Here is a 21994-nt window from a genome sequence, read left to right as displayed (position 1 = left end):
TCATATTCGTTCTTTGAAAGACCAACCAAATAGCTTTTGTATGTTTCTTATGTTTCATTAAACAAATTTTTATATTTTTCCAATAGTATGTTTCTTTGTATGATATTCTGCGCTGTAGGCAAAATCCACGATTGGACTTTTTTGAAAGAAATACCAATTTACAAACTGAAAGTGTGTAATCGGAAACGATTTTAAATTAGCTATATTTATTTCATTTTTAATTTGGCATTGATTCTATACAAAGATTCTTTATTCCGCATTCCGAAATAAAACTTCAGTGATGGACAATTAATTCGACGAATCAATTAGAAAAGCAATAAAACATAAAGCTAAATATATCTAATAATGGTAGAAAAGCATGCATATATATATATATATATATATATATATACATATAATAAGAAATTTAAATATAAATCAAATAAAATAGGCAAAAAGTTAATAAGAGCCAATGCAATTCTTCGCATAATGTGTTTAATTATTTATTAGTGAAACATTAATAAACACAAACTTTTGCTTCTTATTATAGATTATTAACAAGTATTGTTGTTAGTATTGCATTAATAGAAAAAAAGTTTACGTATATCAAACGTGAAGTTTCATGTGAAATTATTAGACATAATTCAGTAGTCAGTGTAGTCTAGAAAATTAATTGTTTATTAACGTATTTTCTATGTAAGCCAAACTTGCAGACTGCTTAAAATTAGAATCTTGGAACACAAAAATTACACCAATAGGTATAGATGTGACAAAATTAACACGTCCTTAAAAAATGTTAATTTAAAAAAATTCTAATTTATTTAATAGCTTTTAATTTTTACAGATAATAAATAAGGTTTTAGTAAATCTGAAAATAATTAGACTATTATTTTTATATTATCGCGTAAATTAGAAGAAATTAACGAACTTTGAGGTTGCTATTTTACTCCCCTTTCCTCTATTTGTAACTTATCTTTTACACGCTTTCTCAATACATCTTTTTCCATTGCACGTTTTCCATTGCTGTTTACATTGCACTTATTGCTCAACATATTTTCTTTGTAACATATCATTTTTATATATTTTCTTTCAATTGTTAAATCCTCTTACTCATAATGTCAACATTACTTCAGCGGTTTTTATTATTTTTCCCTTTATAGTTTATTTTCATATAGTTTATGTTTCACACACCATCTGCTGACCCTAGACTATAGTGCTCTAAACTATAAGAATACAGTTAATCTTTTTCACTTTATTTTACAATTGGACATTTAAAGGACTGCCGTATTTATGATTTTAATTTTATTTAATTTTTTTTATTTAAATTTGTACTTTTGGCGTTAGAACAATTATATTAGGCATTTTCTTTCTTATATTTTTAAAATTTTCTATCTAAGTATTTTATGCTCGCAAATATGCTGTTATAACGAATATCGAAAACCTTTGTTTTATTCTTAATTGATTCTCCTTTGTATTCTTGTACATTTGCAATTAAAATACGAAGGTTTTCAGGTCCTCCTGAGAAGAACCAAAACTGTGGTCGAAATGTTTACGCAACTTACATAATATTTCACTAATAAACATTTAAACATTACGCACTGGTATTCGCCTTGACTCTTATATTGGCGCTCTTTCTTGATTTTGTTCGATTTATTCTACAAATCAATTATCAGAGCATTTTATTTTTCATTCAAATATAAAACTACATTTGTTGTGAAAGTTTCTATATTTTTTCCTTAGTCATAAACTTCACTTCGTTTAAGAATCATTAATGTGAGTCCTTTACGAACCGAAGAAAGTAATTTCGTTTTCATTACCGTCGTTAAACCAATATGATGATGAAAACGTAAATCGTGTGGCAGACTATGCTGTCGCTTTACGACGCTACCGGGTTTGCGCGACCAAATCAAGGATGACGTTACTTTTACTTCCGGTGAATGGGGGTCGCGCTGTAACTCTTCGTCGAGCCAGTTGTAGGTGTATAGCTTGCGTGTATAGCCGGACGTTACAGGAACAACAGTTACCTTGGCGGTGCCTTCTCGGCCGTTTCAGTTGTTAAACTCTCCTCTAGAAACTTTCGCTAACGCATTTGCACGAGCGCGCATGTACACGGGGACACCCGTGCACACATACACACACATACACATCTGCATGTCTCACTCTGTGTAACGTCGCGGAACTTTGGTCTCTCTACGGTGATGAAAGTCGGTGGCTAGGAAACACGCGCGCGATATACAATGTGCGGCGATAATAACATTACAAGTTACTACCTACGAAACCATGAAAGATTAGAGTGTTGAGCTTAAAGTCGCGAGCCACTTCCAAGTGCGCGTGTACTCTACAATGTTGCTGAAAAATGTTAGAATGATGCAGCAGAACATATGGCATATCGTTGAATGACGAAATATATCTGCGACAAGGATCGTAATGTAATTTCTACTGTTGGTGAAATTTTAATACTGTGGGTGAATAAGTTTTTATCGTGCATTATGATATTTTACAATTTTTAGAAATCTTTTTATTTCTTCTATATGACAAATGTAATTTATTTCATTACGATCGAGTTAGTTCCATAAGACCGTACCACATCTGTGCAAGAAAATTTATAAAAATTTAAGAAAAATATACATTATTTTAAAGTACATTTACAAATACGCACACTCATACACAGTGGCTTATGCATTTATATGCGTAATGTAATGTGTAATGTAATGTAATGTAATCTTCTCAACACTTTGAACTATGTATTATTGACTTGTTGCTCATTAGTCTAATACCTATTATAATCTGGGCATGCTTTTAACTATAAAAGCAACTTAAAAAAGAAGTGCTTAATTTTAGATGTTAAAATGTTTTATTTCTATGTCCGCGTTTCTTAAACACTTAAAAATGTTTTAGTTAAATGGTCTTAAACGATTTAGATTTCAAATATTATACTAACGCGATTAAAACTGAAATATTTAACAGCTTTAAACGTTTCAGCATTTTTAACCTAAACAATGCTTAAAATTGAAACATTTTGAAAACAGAGAGAAAAATAAAATACTTCAATGTTTTAAAATTAAACATTTCTTTCTCAAGTGTAGTTTTTTAATACAGTTGAGAAAAGCGAGTTGTATATTTGTTAAATTTGATAGTACAACTGCTTCAGATTATGCATACATACGTTTTCCTCTTCATAAAAAGATAATACAGTAAAACTTTCAAAAATTGTCGCATCAAAAGACTACCGACCATTCGGTATCAACTTTCAAATGATGGAATTAAAAAGAGAAGTGTTTGATTTTGAAATATTAAAATGATTTATTTTCATCTCTGTTTTTTAAATACTTAAAAATATTTTAAACTGTATTCAGATTTAAAAGATTAAAAGCTATTGAAGATTTTAGTTTTAAACGTTATAGTGTTTTAAAACTTAATACCGTTTAAAACTAAAATATTTTTAAGTAAGTACTTTAAGAAAAAAATGGCACCATTTTTAAATTTTTAAAAAATTTTGAATCTCTTAAAAAAATTAATTTTTTTTTTTTAGTAAAAGTAATTGCAAAGATGGTTAAACGTTGTCAAACTATAATGAATAATTGGAGACTGAGGCAACATAGTAGACAATAACAAAATAAACCATTAAACATACTTTAAAAAAGAAATTATATATACTTTTTTAAAATTCTCATAAATCTTCTTCATCTGCAGATATAAATTCATATTTAGAGCGCATTTATAAAGATGTTAATATGTTTTTTGTTATTTTTTTTTATCATTTAATAGATGTAAAACAAAATTAGAATAATAAAGAAATGCGCTAACATCTTTATAAGCGTTCTTTAAATATGGATAATGGTGTATACGCTCTTGTGACAAACTGTAATTTAATAATTTTCTATTATATATATATTAAGGTTATATGTATACATTAATTATCGCATATTAAACGTTTTTATTAAATCTTTTTTCAAATTAAATATAAATTAAATGATACTGAGTATTTAGTAGAAATTTTTATTATTTATCTTAGAAAAATTCAATACTTTGCAAGTGTATAGACGTGTGCATCTTATTCGGTTATCCGAGACAACTTCGGTAATGACATTTGTCGCTATCCTTGCACCGCGGAATTAGCAAAGTTCGCCACTGGACTTTTTCCAAAGAAAATACCAGGTCACGAACCGAGAGGGTAACCGGAAACGAGTTTAAGTTAACTATTTAAACGACGAGCAAGGAAAGAAAACTCATTACTTCAAGTTAATAAATTATTAGCTAATCGCTAATGCAATTGTCCACTTAAACATGAAAAATTCTATATAATAGCTATTTATTCCGAATATATTTAACATTTAATTTATTAAATAAAATATTTAATCATTCAGGTTTAATCTTATATTATTATAAAAGAGTAATTAATATACCTAGAAATTTTTTTAAATTTTTAATAATTTTTATTAATAATTTTCTAGTTTTTAAATATATTTTTATATTTTTTACATTAAAAAATTTTAATGATTATCTACTAAATTATTGCTATCGTATTGGAGCATCATTCTAACAAAAATTGTTGAAAAATGAATTTATTTTATCCAAAGTATTCACTATAATAGAACCCTTGCATACCTGCAGAAGAGGATGTAAAAAACTAGGTCGTAACCAACATAGGATGGTCAAAGTTAATTCTCCGTCGTGCAAAAGGTCCTTTTCGGCGTACCGCGGCCGTCGTCTTTTTCTCTGTTACATCGTGTATATAGTGTAACCGTGTACACGTGTAGTACATGCGGTTAACCAAGGTAACTTCGATAACGACATTGGTCCCTGGCCATCTTGTCCGTTAGAATTAGTAAAGTTCATTCAAGAGAAAATTTTCCATTGACCACTGCGCCACGATGCAGTGAGCTTTTTCGATCAGGCAAATTTCAGTCGGATGATAAAGAGCGACGCGTGATTAATTAATCAATAATAATGTATAAGTAAACGAGAAGAGCTCTGAGCAATTCTGTCTAGCGCATAGTCGTTGAGAAACGTCTACTGGGTAAACGAAGTTGGTTGGTTACCTACCTTCGTAGTATGCCCGACGGCTCGTACCGAGTGACGTCACTAGGGAACCATTTCGCCATGGATGTGCGAGGACTGGAAACAGAAGCGTGACGATTAGGATTCGCTCGACTTATCAGCTATATACAACGTTGACAATAAATCAAGCTTAGGATTGTTATTCAGGAGATAAGACATTCATTATTAAACATTATAATGGGTGGTCAAATATTTTCTGAATAACGTTTGTATTAGTTAAATATTTATATAAATAATCTATATATTTTAAATATACAATAGTTTTTGTAAGTTATATTTTTTAAATTTATTGTCTTATAAGTATCGGTGATACGAAGCGAACGAGTCTAGAAATTATATTTTATCTGCTTTCTCGTCTCCCTTTTTAACTGTGTAACTACTTACAGTAGTATAAGCACATGTATATGTTCGAGAATGATTGTACATGGAAAGATAAAGTTTAACGTCATTATTATTTATTTAAACAGAAATAAAAATCTATATATTACGTATTATTATGAACAAATGTTTGTAATATTTTAATGTAATACAAATAAACCATTATTTGAATTATAAAAAAATATTTTAATAAAAAAGATTTAAAGATGATACGTATCAAGAATTATAACTAAAGCTATTTTAGATTTATTAATAAATTGTATGTATGTATAATTGAAATCAATTTTCTTCAATGCAACTTTGAATGAAAACATCAATTTCCTATATGCAAATTAGATTCAATAACAAATCTTTGTATTGAAATATCTCTCACTCATTCACTCTTTCTCCAAGTTTTAACTAAAGTAAATTTGGAATTAAAAAAAGATTTGATTATTTTATTAAAAAAAAAAGTTTATCCTTCACTTGAAATGATATGATGTTCTTAGTTTGATTTCTGGTATGAACAGTTTCCAGCGTAGTGAAGTTTTCAAGAATATATTGTATATGTGTATATGTCTTTACGAGCGCCTGTGCGCGTGCGATAGGTGAATCAATTTCCTTCTCAACTTACATCCTTTCGCCTTTCCGAGGAATTCGTTCGAACCGGTATTCTTAGGTGAATCCAGAGCAGGACTCTTAGTGCCGCAGAATGCGGATAAAAGTAGTCTGGCGACTACTCTACAAAAATCTTCACAAAATACTCCGGGTCCGCCGGCCGAACCGCGGCAATAAAACACGCCCGCGAGAGAATAACCTGTGAGAAAGTTTCGGTTCGTTTCCAACTACTTCGTCCTCGGGTCGTAGTCCTGAGGGAAAAGGACACCGGTAAACTTCGTAGCAGGCAACGTCCGACACGTAAAATCGTGTAGAACTCCTTCGTTACAATCTTTCATGTACGCTATATTCATAACGTTGCTATACATACGAACCCTTATTTAGATAGTTTTTATCTGGTAGAGATCGCTTAAGAATAGATTCTTTTAAATTTTTCTAAAGGGAAAACTATGATTGTATTTTGTACTGTAAGAGCATTTTACAAAAGTAATCTTTATTTATTTAAAATTTTTACAGAGAAAAGAAAAGAAAAAGAAGAACTAATATTTAAAGGTAAATTTTTACAATAAAATGATTTGTTTTTTATAGTAACATAATATATATCAACGTTTCATAAAATTTCATATTTTTTAGCTGTGTCTATGAGACATTTTGTATTCATCATGTTTGGAGAATTTTTAAAAAATTCAAGATTCAATTATATAAAGCTAAAAAAATTAACAGATAAAGAGAGTGTGTGTGCGTAAATGCGTGCGTGTGTATGTTTGAACTAATGTGATCGAATATAACATTTATTATGAGTTAAACAATTTTAAACTGAAAAAGATTATGATTAAGGTTAAAGATTTGAAGCGTTTTCACGAAATTTGACGAGTCCAATGTACACATTTTTACATAAATGGTAACACTTGATTACAACAATCGCGCGGGTATTTTGAAAGTTAAACTTATTTGTTTTATAAAAGGCTTTTTCTAGAAATTGTATATTATAAAAGCTATTGCGATGTAGTAAAAAAAAAACAATATTGCAAACAGACAAATGGAAAATTTTTATGGACATTGGATGCGAGATTCCTTGTGACTGACGATTTTCAACTAAGTATTTTAGAATTTGATAGAAAAATAATATTATTTGGAATAATTTTTCTGATATTTGACCTACATCTTTTTATTTTTTTGCCGACAAAAATGACATTATTGTACTTGTCAAAATATGGAAAATGATACTTTTTTTGATTCTTTTTGTAAGGTTGTTGTTAGATCGGATAAAATGTAATTCCTCTAGAGATGTTTAATGAATAGAAGAGTGCGAATCAAGCATTTGTGAAGTCAAATCGAACAAACCTTTGATAACATATATGAAATCGAATTGAATTGAATCTGAAATTTTTATGTCGAATTGAATCTCTTTGTGTACGAATTGAATTTGAATTAAATTTTCCCGGATTTATATTACATGTTGATTTAAACATAATAAAGTTTTTGCAATAAAGTTTCAAATTTTTGTAATAGACGAGAAAATTAAGGATTTAAAAAATAAATATTGTACAAAAAAAGATATGTTAAATAAAAATTTATAGATAGATAGATATTATACAGATAAATGTGAAGGTATTACACTGAGCATTAAATTCATATCAAACAAATTATGTTATCAAAGACATAGTAATTAAATACTTTAACACTTCATTAGGAAAACGAATAAATTTTTCAAATTTTCCTCCAAATTCTATAAAATTATAATATAAACATATGAAATATTGAAACAAATTTACGAAGTCGATCTATCATGTACACAAATTTTTGAATAGTTTATAAGAATACAGATGATAGAAAAGCTTTAGAAATCAACGAATAATTAGGCACGAGAGTTTCACAGGAAATATGTATAAATGAAACACTCAAAATATGCGATCGATTTGAAAGCATAGATGACTTGAAATTCTTCAACTATTCAAATTCGAACCTTTCAAATTCGAAAACAAATTGTATCAAATCCATTATGATTCGATTTGGTTCTGTTCGAATTAAAACTATTCGCATACTTCTATTAACGAATACATCTAACAGCTGAAAATTTTAGAATACTTCAGACTTTCATGTTAAAAGCAAGTTATTTTTTTAAATATGATTGGTTGGAATAATAATATAATAGATGTAATAAATGAAACTTTTATATAATTCCTTTTATTGATAATATTATTTCTTTAAGTATTTTTATATCTATATAGTAATTATATCAATAATAAAATATATATTTATATTTTATTATTGATATAATTAAATAATATATTATTTAGTTAACATCGATTATTTAAGACAAGCATTTAAAAGAATATTGAAGATAAAAGTATTTTTTTTTATTTGAAATAAGCATGAATGTATGAGTAAATTTAATATTTAATCGAAGTTGAATAATTACAACAGTATATATTGCGACCGCATTCACGAACGTAGTACAACTTTGTTGAGCGCCCGCAGCTCCAATACGCGGAGATCTTTTCTCAATTGTACTACTGATACTTTAAATCGCAAAAAAAATATTAGTTGGTCGCTAGGCACAAAAAAACATCATTCTTACGCGAAATTCAAAAGAAGCTCAAATTCCTTTCTTCGTAGATACCTATTGCAATCGTCGACAGGTCCGATAATCGGTAACCGACCTTTCAATCTTAAATTAACAAAGAGAGTGATTTGTTCCTGGCAGTTAGAAATGGAGAAGCGAATGGGACACAAGACTTTTCTGAATCACATAATAGTTAATAATAAGAAAACGACAACCTATATTTCGTAGACAACAATTGGTATCGAGTACAATAGTAGCTGTTCGCCAGCGTATGTTGACGACATTGATCTCACAAAATTTTTAAACGATCGGACAGATGATCGATCTCCATCCATTACTTAAAGCTTTTTTTTTAACGCGGTAGATGTATAAGACTCAAATGTGATTTACGCCAGTGGTGTGCGCTTGCTATGAAATATCATATTTTTGCCGCTCGATATGCGAATTCCAGACTTGTTATTCGTTATTTGATTTACGAGAACCGGCTCGCGCAACTCAAGTAATAGAAAAAAAATTCAATATTTACCGCAATTGTACATACCGGAAAGAACAAAGTACCTTGACACGTTCACGAGGAAAGCACACCAAAGATATCCTGACAATTGCTTTTTCAACGAAAATACAATAGCTATTAATGGGATGACACAACTATGAAACAACACGTGTCTCTATATAGACAGATAAGGTAAATATCTGGTGACTGAACATGATCCTTATATATCCGGACGTTTATACGGAAGCTTATTGTTATCTTAAATGTGTTTCTTATAATAATAAAATTCAATTGTAATTTTTAAATATTTAAGGTATTTGAAAAGTAGATTATTTTAAATAATTATATTTAAATATATAATATAAAATTATATATTTAATATGCAATTTTATAATACATATTTATATTTTATTATTAATATAATTAAATAATATATTATTTAGTTAACATCGATTATTTAGAACAAGCATTAAAAAAAATATTGAAAATAAAAGTTTTATACTGTTCGGATATTAGTTTATACAAATGCTTTATACAAGTTTTTATCATTTTTGGAATAATTAAAACATTTTTTTGTTTTTTCCACAGTTAATAAGAGTAGTGTTTTATATTTCCTACTTCAGTTAATTGTATAATTAAATCATTGTATATTGTGAATCCTTACAAAAATTCAACAATCTTGGCTTTGCATTGTTATTGTCCGGTTATTGGAACATATATCTTGCGCGGTGACTTAATTGCGGTGTGGCAGCGCAAAACAATAGGAACTTTAATTACAAAACGCGAATGGACGGTCTCATCAAAAGAGATTTCTGTATCCAGCATCCGGGATGCAGTTGATACCGGTAGTTATTTAAGATGTGTGATCTGTCCGATGGCAATGTCAGCAATTTTATAATACGGAGACGTTTCATCAATCTACGACAATCCACGACTTTCATAACGATGGCGACGGTAGTAGCTCGATCCTACAGTCTCGAGTGATCGCTCGCTACAGATTCTCGCAACCGACTTAGACGCGCTCAATAGCACAAGTGCCGATCACTGATCCTACAGAAGATACAGATCCTGTAGAAGCTACGCGACCTACTCATTAAATTAGATTGCTTCCGCTTTGGCCGCGGTATCTTCTCACGATCTTTGCGGGATTCACGAATCACACGGCCGTTACGCGCTTCTCGATTCTTGGCGCGGAGCTTAAACAGCAGGCTGCTCTTGATGGCAACGAAGCTTTCCTCGTGGCTTTTTCTCGACCCTGGGCAATCGTTTCTTCTCTAGGAAATAAGCCTCGTTCTCTAAAGCCGGGTTTTAACTAGAGGTCTTGCTGCTTCTGCGGTTCCTCTTTCGAGGTTTACACAATGGTCGGTGCAGATGGCGTCTTGCTGTAATATAGATCGTTCAATTTTCTAGCCTCTGCAAAAGGGTCAGATGCAGTATCGGGAACTTGGCTGACCATCATGGAAAGAGCGATGGAAGACCTCTCGCATTCTAGATTCGCGATACGAACGCTCCCGCATTCAAAAGTGCTTCAGTAGCCTCTCAGCGGCAGCTTTTTAATATCTATCGGATAGATGAAATGACGCTAATACAGAAATTTGCTAAGGCAGTCGCCAATTTCCGCTACGCAAGGAGATACTTTAGATTACGCACAAGATGTGCGTAAAAAAAAAACAAAAGAATAACCGCGCAATAGACGTGCCAATACAATCACGTCAATGTATTATATATATTGTAACATGATGTCCGCTGAACGTTCTCTAATACACGCAAGAAAACATATGTACATACATACATATATACGTGCATTAAAAAACAATTGTAAAATTTATATTTTATATTTCACAAGAAAGTTGAATTCAAAGTGTCACGAGTTCGTTGTTCTCACACGGAGCCACATGACATTAATTTGAAATGTAATACATACGTATAATGTATTTATCTAACTTTACATACACGTAACTCTTGTTAGACTTTAATTTAAAAAATAAAGTAAATATTTATTTTATTTAATTCAGTTGCTATATATAGTGATCACTTTAAACTAAAGTTATAATTGGATGATGTATCTCTCTATACTCTATAAGAGTATAATTAAACTTATATGTAATTAATATTTGATACTCTAAAAATAAATCTCTTTATACCTTATTTCTAACGATAATATATCACGAACTGGGATAAATTGCTCGGAGAAAAATTAATTTAATTACAATTATCTATTTACTTTATTTTTACGTAATTATACTTCTATTTTCTCCTACCAATTAAAACTAGTTGTAAATTGTGAAAATTAGAGGTATAATACTTGCATCGTGTAATAGATACAGTTATTTGTGTTTTGCCGGTATATTCGTACTTCCTAACGCGAACGCACTATCATTCAACTCAAGAAAGAAGCGAAACTTTTTATCGCTATTTGTGCAGATGCTACTTTATGCGATCTGTCGCGATATATCCATTAGGGTCTTGTGGAATATTCTCCACTCAAAATGGCTGCATATGCGGGCGACCGCGGCGAAATTAGTTTTCTCAGTCTGTTCTACTGCCTTCCGGAAAACCACAAAATGGACGTGGCTAGCCGGACGCAAATTCAGCATTACGTATACACAATTAGGAAACGCTTAGCACCTCCAGAAATTATTTTCCTCTGTATGCTAATATTAATAACTGAAGTAAAAATATATCCTAACTGCATTTTTTAAGCTTACGAGAATTTTATGATAAACATTAATAAAAATTATATTATAATTACAAAATTATTCTTTTTTTTGCACTTGTATTAGTGAACGTATAAAGAAGTAAAAGATACAATTGTTTTAAAAAACTAAGTTTAATTTTTTTGAAATAAATAAAGATAATAAAAAGAACAAATTTTTAAAGAAGATCGTAAATGTCAAAGAGGAAATAGAAGAGGAAATGATAGAAATAAAAACTTATATGAGTTTTTATTGTTTATCGCAGTAAGAGTGACTAGCAATTTATAATTTTAAAATTATTATTTGTCATATTAAATTTATCCATTTGTAATGAATCACGCATTCTTTTCGAGACTGATGTCAAAGCTTCCTATTAATTATAAGTTAAAGTAATTGTAAACAAACTATTCTATAATCGTACATCGTTATAACTTTAGATTTGGACAAGTATTAACTTTGAAACGAGTAAATCTGAGGTAATTGTCATAGAAGTTATTCGCGACAGAGTGCAAAGATACAATAACGGGTTTTCATTTTACGACATGCTGCAGTTTATAGCTACAAGATACCAAATAACGTTGTCCTCGTTGCATAATTTCCAGGACGCGTAACATAAAATTTCCCAGAAAATTTTGCAGATACCAGGAGAAAAAGTCAGGAATACATGCGATTTTTTCATCGGATCGTCTATTATTCAAGAGCCACGGGAGAGATGCGCGCTTTTAATTGGACACGTTGCTTCTTTTAATTGAAAAACAGCAGATAAGCTTGGAAACCGTAAACAAGGCGTATTATAGAGGATACGGACGACGGACGGCAAGGATGGCGGTGCGCTGCGGTTGCTGTACGCGGAACTTTTTTACGCGTCTTATCCGATGTAGTGCATTTATTACATGCCGCGAAATACACCTTCGAGAATAAATATACGTGCGAGCTGCAGCGGCGAAATTAGTTCTCTTGAGCGAGTCGAATTTCGTTTACTTCTTGTCCTGCATCGCGCCGCCTCTTTTCTGCACCAACTTGTGTAACGGAGTCAGGGAAGAAAATCGTGGTGCCTTTAATTAAAGATCTCATTTCGAGCGTTCCTTACAAACCGTATTACTCGTCGCCAGATATATTACTAGAGGAACGAAGAATACGCCTGATAGTAAATGGACGTCCATTAATGGGACAAATAACGCTGGAAGATATCTAACATTCATAAAATTTTAATATACGTTAATAAATTTGCAATTTGTTACGTACCTATTTAATCAACACACACGTACTAGTAGATTGAGATAAAATTAATGCAAAAAGAGAGAGAGAGAGAGAGGGAGAGGGTAAAGAAAAGAGAGAAGAGCGAGAGAAGGGGAGAGAGAGAGAGAAAGCAGACATATATCAAGTTTGTGTAAGATACATTTTATGCGAGCTATCGACAAAGATTATCATTAATATAAAATGTAATTCTTTTATTTAATTATACAAAAATGTTAAAAATTTTATGCTTATATAAAAAAATATATTTGTTAGAGGAAACTTCAATGATAATTTTTGTCAGTAGTCGTATAAAATGTATCTTTTTATAAAATATATTTTATATATATTTTATGTAATTTTATAATTATGTATTCTTTTATACATAATTCGTTAGAAGAATATTTTGCTTAGAGAGTTAAATTAATAAAAATAACCTGGTTTCTTTTCTAGATAAAAAATATTATATGTTAATTTTATTACTATATCATGTGAAAATTAGTTTGTTTTACTACTGCAGAATGAGGAAATAATAGGCCGCTGGATTAGTACGATTATCGATTAGCTAACACCAGAATTGCCGTAAATGGTGCTTCGATATTAATGCATTGGACGCGTGAGCGATATTCACGTTAATTACTTATCAATTTGTAATTAGGGATTATGGATTAAGGTGAGGATTTGGGTAATACAGCCATGATGCCGTGCGCGACGCAACGTAAAAGCACGTAAACTTTGAAATATTTCAAACGGCGCGGTAGCATTAATCTGGCATAAGCAGATTAGCTACGTAACGAGCTCATCAACGTAATCGCATTTTTATATCCGTATTTCATACTTATCTCTAACTCGCATTTTATCTTCTTATCTCTCTTATACGCATAATATTTCGCTATTATTACTAGATGGCTGATATTATCATTATATGCATTATTAGTAATAATATTACATCTGCTAATATTGTGATTAATAGTATTTACCTTGCACCCAAGTAACTTTTGTATTTAAATGTACTTTCTGTATATTTAAAAACCTATGCAAATAGAGAGGATTAAGTAGTAGAATAGAGATAAATGCGAAATATGGACATAAAAAGGTGATTACTTTGATGGGCTTATTACATAGCTAATCTGCTTGCCGCAGATTAACGTTACCGCACCGATTAAAATATTTCAGAGTTACGTGCTTCCATCACGCACAAACATCGTGGCTGCATTCTTTTTGATTTCATTAGCATTTAATCTATATGTGAATATGCACGGATTCTTTAATCTATAATTCTTAATTATAAATTGATATTTAATTAATGTATTGAATATCAAAATTTCGCATTAATATTATGTCTGTAAATTAATCCTATTGATATTTTAATTGTTTATGTAAAATTTATACATATAAATGTTATAATAGTTTTTAATTTTTTAATTATTTTTGCCAAAAGTGCCATTAAATAAATAAATTAAACAAGTAGAGCTTTGTCAAAAAGATATAAAAAATCGAAATGCTCTATTAGTCATAGATAGATCTCAGTGTTGATATTCATTGTGATTGTATATATATCCTTTCAAGTTCACGAATAAATTTTCGGTCTTAAAATACAATTCTAAGTTAAACAAGAAATAAGTAATACTTATCACGTTATTAAATTAAAAGTCAATTTAATAATAAATGATGCTAACAAGCACTTAATGTGTCAATAATATTAATAAGAGTCATTCTCTCCTAAAAATTTATAGAGATTTTGTTATGAAAAATAATATCTCAGCCAGGAGATATTATTTCCGAACCTGGAATCTCCCGATTTTCTGGGATGGATATTTTAAATAATATAAAATATAAAATCACACAGTGAATATCAGCATTAAGATTTAGCTATAACCGATAGAATGTTATGATTGTTTATATTGTATCTTCACATATTGGTCGAAATTCTTAGTTAAATATAAAAAATATTTTCTTTCATTTTTTAAAGAAAATTTTAATTTCACTAATTTGATTCTGCGTTTATTTTTTAAACAATTCTAAAAATTGTATAATGATGAAAATGAATTGATAAATCGCGTAGCTTTTGCGATTTTAAAACGCACAAATCGGAAATTTCCAGTGAGCATACTCGAAAGATCAATTAACCAGATTGGGTACTCTCAAATAGATAATCAGCATCTTACATTTACCGCGTCTTAATTATTTCGCGCTGCAGTAAAATCGGGATACCGTTAATCCCGAAAATGTGCGCTCGCCCCCGTCGTGAACGTAACGTAGCGTGTTTTAATGAGCACTCGGCGCGCGCGAATCGATATCACGTTAATTCCAGAATATCCTAACCCCGAAACTGCGACTTCAGCGATAGCCGACTCGGATTTCTCGACAAACTTTCTGCGCGGTGAGCGAGCAAGCGCACTGGAAGAGCGGGTTAAATTTGCGAGCCATTAAAGCGACGTTAGCAAGATGACATTACTATGGCAGTTTCCCATGGATGCTGCTCGGTATTGCAAACTTGGTCCCATGGTGTTGTTGTAACAACCAAGGGAAGGCATTAGAATCGCGAAATAACGCTTGAAACTTATACGCGAAATTGCGGCTTCGATTTTGCCGAGTATTCAAAACAACGGAGCGGAGTTAGATGGACTTGATGTTACACTTTGTTACAAGTTTTCGTAAGTTCGCGGGTTACTAAGCTCGGTTATAAATTGTAGATATGCGTCTCTCTCTCTTTCTCTCTCTAAATTTTAATAGATTTCAAGTGTTCTTATTAAGTGATATTAACGCACGATCATGTTCTATAATATAACAGAAAAAAAATTAAAATATACAATAATAAGTTATCATATAATCAATTATTACAATAATCGCTTCTTTAATAATTGTAAGTAACAATAACAAAAACAATAAAGGACTCTTTGTCTCATAAATTTTATAATATAACGCATAAAAACATTCGTCACTGCGTAAATCATTTGTTCTGAGAGATAAGTACTGCGCATCGTTAAAATTCATTCATTTCTTATCTTTTTCTTACGAGTTATGGAGCATAACTTCCTTTTAATTCCTTATTTATTACCATCCTTGCTTTCACAGGATTAATGAGCCTTTGAAGATGCTCATCCATTACAATTTAGCGCGTTTTCAACATCGCTTTACAATTTAGGACGTTTAATTTCTTGCGAAGTTGTTGTTTTCATCTAAAGTTACTTATGTCACCTCCGATTTGAAGAAACTTTTAGTTTACAATATAAAAATCCAGTAGTACATATTATATATATTTTAACAGAAATGATTACAGACACACACACACACACACACACACACACACACACACACACACACACACACTTAATAATAATTAAAATATGTTTTATTTGTATGAGAAAAGAAACTTTTTACAAGTACAAATTTAAATTTACATGACAAAAACATTAATTTTGGAGAAATTGAAAAGTGAATATAACTCAATTTTTGTTAATAATGTAAGCAAATATCTTTATATTGAAGAGAATGATAAAAACGGTTTAAAATTTAAATTCGTGAAATTATTTATCCATACTGAAAATGCCGCTTTTGCCTTTTTTTCTTCGTCTTTTCATTATACAGCCGTTATCTTCCAACCGGAAAAGAATGCAACGGCATTATTTGTTGCGTTTGCAATTTCACCGACGTGGAACAGGAGAGCCAATGTATAACGTATAATTAATCGTAAAGTAAGCGTGCACAATTAATTGTTTCGAAGGTTATTACAACGAATTACAGCGGTACGCCGAGGTACATTACAGTCAGTGTTAATTAGAATATCCAGGCAAACAGTAGCGCCACGGGAATGGTGACGTTAATGTGGCGTATTTATTTGCGCGCTACGGAGATTTGAGCATTTTTTTTTTTGTTAATTCTCCGGAAAGGTGCTTTGCGACTTCATAATTGCCGTCAGTAATTAATAACAGTAAGGTTTACTTTTGAAATAAAAATATCTCTTAGTTTTTATTTGTTTAAAGTTTTTAGATTACAACACATTTTTGTTTAAACTTTTATTCTTATTATATTTATATAATTTATGATATAATAAAAACTTCTTCTCTTTAGGCACACAAACTTTATAATATTAATTATACAATGTTATTAACACGTAATTATCACGGCATTGCGAAATTTTACTTACGTTATTATAAATTAAGAAATACTTGTTTTTTTTTCTAAAATAAGTTATTAAATTTATATGAAAATTGGATACATTTTAAAATATTGTCTTCATATTTTATATTTTAAATACCAAATAACAAAACTATAATTAACAAGTTGTAAAATATGTTGTAAAACATGTTATATCCAATATGTCTAATTCTTTAATTATTTTTTAAATTAACGTGTTAATAGACTATGATTCTTTGATTAACTTAAAATTAAATTTTCTTTGTAAAGTACCTATAAAGGAAGGTTATCGCAGCTTTTCGATCTTCAGCATTATATATCTTTGTAACTTAAAATTAGAATTTCATTAAAACAAATTTCTTTTAAAATTAGAGAACGTAGTTTAATAATTAATTCGATTCATTATGAAGTTTAATTCCCGAAAAGGCTTACTTTTTTAATCGTTTTATTTTCAATCCAAAAATTATTCATGTTTTAGTAACATTTTCTTTAAAGAAAAATTGGTTTAAAATTCACAAAAGATTTGTCGTTAGAAAATAATGTGCAGGATGTGGAATACTTTACATATATATTGTCAATGTATATGTATTTAAATTTTAGTTATAACATTGTTCTTTTTAATTAACTTTCTTGTGTGCTTGAATTTGAATTATATTTTCTTTATTTGTATTATTGATGATTAAATTACTACTTGTCCGAATAAGAAGTTAAAGAAACAAATATTATGAAAAGATTAATAAGATAATCTGCATTTCATACATGCAACTAATTTGAAGATGACTTCCTGAATAATTAGATAAATACAATCCAAATTTGCATATTTTTATGATATGAAAAAAATCTGTAATATTAATAAGGAATATTGTGCAAAAATATTTAATCTTTATTCTTTATAAGTATTTGCTTTTTAAAATTCTTTCTAGAAGAACTTAAAAATAAAGAAATTATTATTCCAACAACCCTTTGATTAAGTAAAAACCGTCTCGCACTTTACTTAAGAAGTTTAACTGGTTCAGCAATTTGATTTGCCACCATCTGTGTCGCAGTTTACGCAAGTTTCAGGGTTATAACTGACTGACAGAGTTAGTAACTATGTGTTAGTACTCTATAAAGTAGTAAAATTTTCATGCCTCGCTTACAATCGCAGACGGAATAATATTTAACACATTTTTCAAACAAGAAAACTATGTGCGATAGCTAATAGATATTTCAGAAATTCCGAATGGCACAATATATTGATTGCAAAATGGATGATAGTATAACATAAATAAAGAGTATCGAGGTTCTTTTCGCGAATTGACGTATTTTAAATGAGAACATATTTGAGGATTAAATAGAAACGACAGTAGATTTACACGAAGTTTTAAATATAAAGATGATACATTGATCTCTCTTCACATTTTATCAGAAATTTCTATCCTATCTGAAAAAGTCCATGTTAATTTTATTAAAAAGACGTTGATGTAAGAATTTAATATTGATAATTTAGTGGCCTCTTAGTTACGACAAACAGCATTTGTTTTATCAAATTAATAAAAATTGGCCACTTGAAATAATTTTTTATAAATACCATAAGAAATATTCAGAAAAAGATAACTGCACTAAACTTTTGAATTGAAGGATTAAGCAAAATCCAATTTAATGCTTCCTAGTTTACCGTAGAAAGCCCGGATTATCGCGGCACTCTATTTATTCTTTGGAATCTCGTCTATCGGGTGGTAAATGACACCACTCGCAGACGATTTGCGATGAAAAATTTTCAGCTATTCGTGGCGTAATGCCCCATTCTTTTGGTTTATTACTTGGCGTTCGGCGTTACGGTGGACTTATTCCCTAGAAATATATATTATAGCACGTGACGTTATATATTACATGTATGATCCGCCTGGACTTAACGACTAACGATGGATATATTCTGGAGAACTTCCGTCAGTCAGCCGGCTTTGCGTTCGTCCGACAGTAATTGCTATTAACTTGAATATCGAGCCCGTCGTTGCAACTTTGCTTCGAAGTTCATGCCAAATCGCCTCAACTAAACTACGTTGAGACATCCCACCGGTTATAACTAGGCCGCTGTTCGCGAAAGTGTGGACGGCCCTATAATTATTACGCGACGGGCTCGCAAACGAGGGAGAACTTGGTCTCTCTCGCGCGGCGAGAACTTCTGAACGATATTGATGAGCCGCGGGAGCAGCCTGTTAACGCGATTGTTCGAGTAGTTCGACAAACAATGCCCATCGCGAGCGAGCAAGTGCGAGTAGTGTCTTGATTCTGCAATGTACCTATTAAGTGAGCAGTAGTGCTATTTAGGGGCGTTTAGTTGAATAGCGAACGAAACTTAATTTTCATAAATAGGTATGTTGAGAACATACGAAATAATGTAATAATTTTTAAAAGTCTAATAAAGTAAAAGTGGGGCAATATTTATTTATATCATAAAATTATATGAATAAATCAATTACTCACAAAAATGGTAAAAAATTTTTAATTTTTGAAATTAATGTTTTCAAAACCAAAATCTTTAATCACGGAAAGTTCATTACTCCTTCCCCGTTTAATTCATCGAGAAAATTTAATTTATCAATAGTATTTTATTTTTAATTAAACTTTATAACTTTATAATAACTGACTTTTTAAATTGTTTTTAAGATCCTGTGTTCTTTATTTTCTTTTTTTTTTGCTTATCATCTTTTAATATTTTTAATATTTTTAGATAGTAGTTTTATATTTTTTATTATTATTATTAGATCTATTATAACTATGTATATGTTATACAATATTATGTTACGTACATTATGATTAATATTGAATGATACAATCTATAAATATTATCATGATATATGTCGGTTTTTAAAATCAGATTTATACTTTGACCAATAAGACAGATTTCGTATTTTGTTTTACTAGTAAAGATGCGCAAGATATTATCACACATAAATTATAACATATCGTGTGTTAAAGTTGCGACACACATTCTTGAAAGTATAAACGAAATGCAGTACAGTGTCGATAATATAGCAATTTTTCTTTGGCATAGACTTATACACCGTCACATAGCTCAGCCTGTTGAAACTTTTCTTATTTACACGTAGCTTCCCCAATACACATTGAAATAAGCAAAGCGGTTCAGTTGGATAGAATCCGTGAAACTTTGCGTTGACAAGAGCAGCTTTTCTCGAGCAAACAACTTAGCGAGATACTTTCTTAGCCGTGCTTGATTTAAATTATGTACGTTTTCAACCCTGTAATGCGCTGTTAAAGTTTATTTGTAAAAGAGATGTTCCTAATTACTTTCGTTTTTATATAAAATATATAAACGCAAAGTTAAAGCATAAATTTGAGGTAAACCTTTAAAATGAAATTATACGTGTAAAGTTAAAAAATAAAAGATGATCTAAGAAATAACATGATAATATAGATTAAATTATTAGAGATAAATAAGTCTTGAATCTTGTTTTTTTGATTTTAATGAACAATTTGTTTTAGTAAATAATATGAATCGTGTAATTAAATTAAGCTTCATAGTATAGAAAGAAATAAAATAATTTCTTTAAAAAAATGCTCTTTATCGGTAAATGATTCTAAAAAGTTGCAATAAAAAATATTTTAACTTATAAATGTTTCTGTGTTTTAATTATTTTTATTTTTATGGTCAGAATGAATTCCAATTTTATTACTTTTCTTACGTTATACAAATAATCTGTATTTTAATTAGGTATGAACTTTTACATCATTTTTCAGTAAAACTGTATATTAGGTAATTTTAATGATTTTCACTTATTAATAATTTGTTAATAAACTACTTTATTAAGTGTAAATTCCATATTTGCATGTATACATATTTGAATAAATGCTTGAGCGGTGGAAAGGATTCACTTTTCAGCAAAGGTTGATATGCACTTTGCATGGAAAGTCCAAAACCTATATGAAAAAATATAATTATAAAGTACATTTTGTTTTGTAAGCAGGAGGGGGAGAGATATAGGTGAATTTTATTTTGCACGGAAAATCAAAAAACCAACGTGGAAATTTAATATTAAATCAAAAATGCACGGAAAAGATAATTTTGTTGAAATAGATCTAAAATTAATTATGTTTAATTAATTAAACCATTGAAAAACGTATAATAAACGTTTAAGCTGGTTACTAGAATGTCAATATTTTTGCAGCAATATTATCTTACTTGAACGTTTTATATAATCATGTTGATAGTCCAACATAAAATTACTTTTTGACCTATCTAAATTTTTAAATGCTACAATAAAATTGTTTTTTCCGTATGCGAAAAAGTAGGTATACTATATTACTATTTAAAGTATCAGAGGAAGTGGTTAACTTTGAGTGTCAATACTATTTAATAATCAATAAGTGCCGCCTAAAACTTTTAGATTGAAAACATAGATGTATCAAGACCATTAAGATCGGTAAGGTGGCTTCTAATATTTAAATTTTTACCCATTTTTCTTAAAAAAAGGCAAAAGAAATTAAATGTTCACAAATTTGTAAAGAAGATCTGTGTAATTGAAAGTTAATCATACTTTCTTAAATCTGAGATTTTATGGAGTTTTTATTTGTCAAATAATATTAAATATCAACTTGGATTTATACTTACGTAAACCATCTAATAACTTAACAGCACAAGCGTGTACAAATTAGCTCTGAGGGTATCCGTGTCATCCGTGTGAGTAAATGAGGCGTATAACGTGATATCACGCGAAAGTTAGATAAACACATGATTTCACCGTGTAGATTGCGTATAACGTACAAGAGACTTGTATGTAGTTACTATTACGACGCTTTTGCACGGACGCAGATGTGCGAGTAGATGATCAAAGAAAAGTCTGAGAT

At 30.0% G+C, this 21994-nt stretch overlaps 2 protein-coding genes across 7 annotated transcripts in view; one reads left to right on the top strand and one right to left on the bottom strand.

Annotated features, from left to right (window-relative positions):
- Positions 1-21994, bottom strand: part of LOC105194318 — a 294708-nt gene that overhangs the window by 172819 nt on the left and 99895 nt on the right. For all 3 annotated transcript variants that reach the window (XR_005575573.1, XM_011159177.3, XM_026132193.2), the window contains exon 3: positions 5026-5097. Coding sequence is in view for 2 of the 3 variants with exons in the window: in XM_011159177.3 (XP_011157479.1) it covers positions 5026-5097 (72 nt within the window). In the remaining variant the exon portion in view is untranslated. The remainder of the gene's footprint in view (positions 1-5025; positions 5098-21994) is intronic.
- The window catches only part of LOC105194317, a 302455-nt gene that overhangs the window by 209345 nt on the left and 71116 nt on the right, over positions 1-21994 (top strand). The gene's annotated exons all lie outside the window — the stretch shown is intronic.

Source organism: Solenopsis invicta, chromosome 1 (genome assembly GCF_016802725.1).
Source record: "Solenopsis invicta isolate M01_SB chromosome 1, UNIL_Sinv_3.0, whole genome shotgun sequence".
In the NCBI taxonomy this organism is placed as follows: Eukaryota; Metazoa; Arthropoda; class Insecta; order Hymenoptera; family Formicidae; genus Solenopsis; species Solenopsis invicta.
Note: the sequence above shows the minus strand (reverse complement) of the source record. Positions and strands in the feature narration are given on the sequence as shown.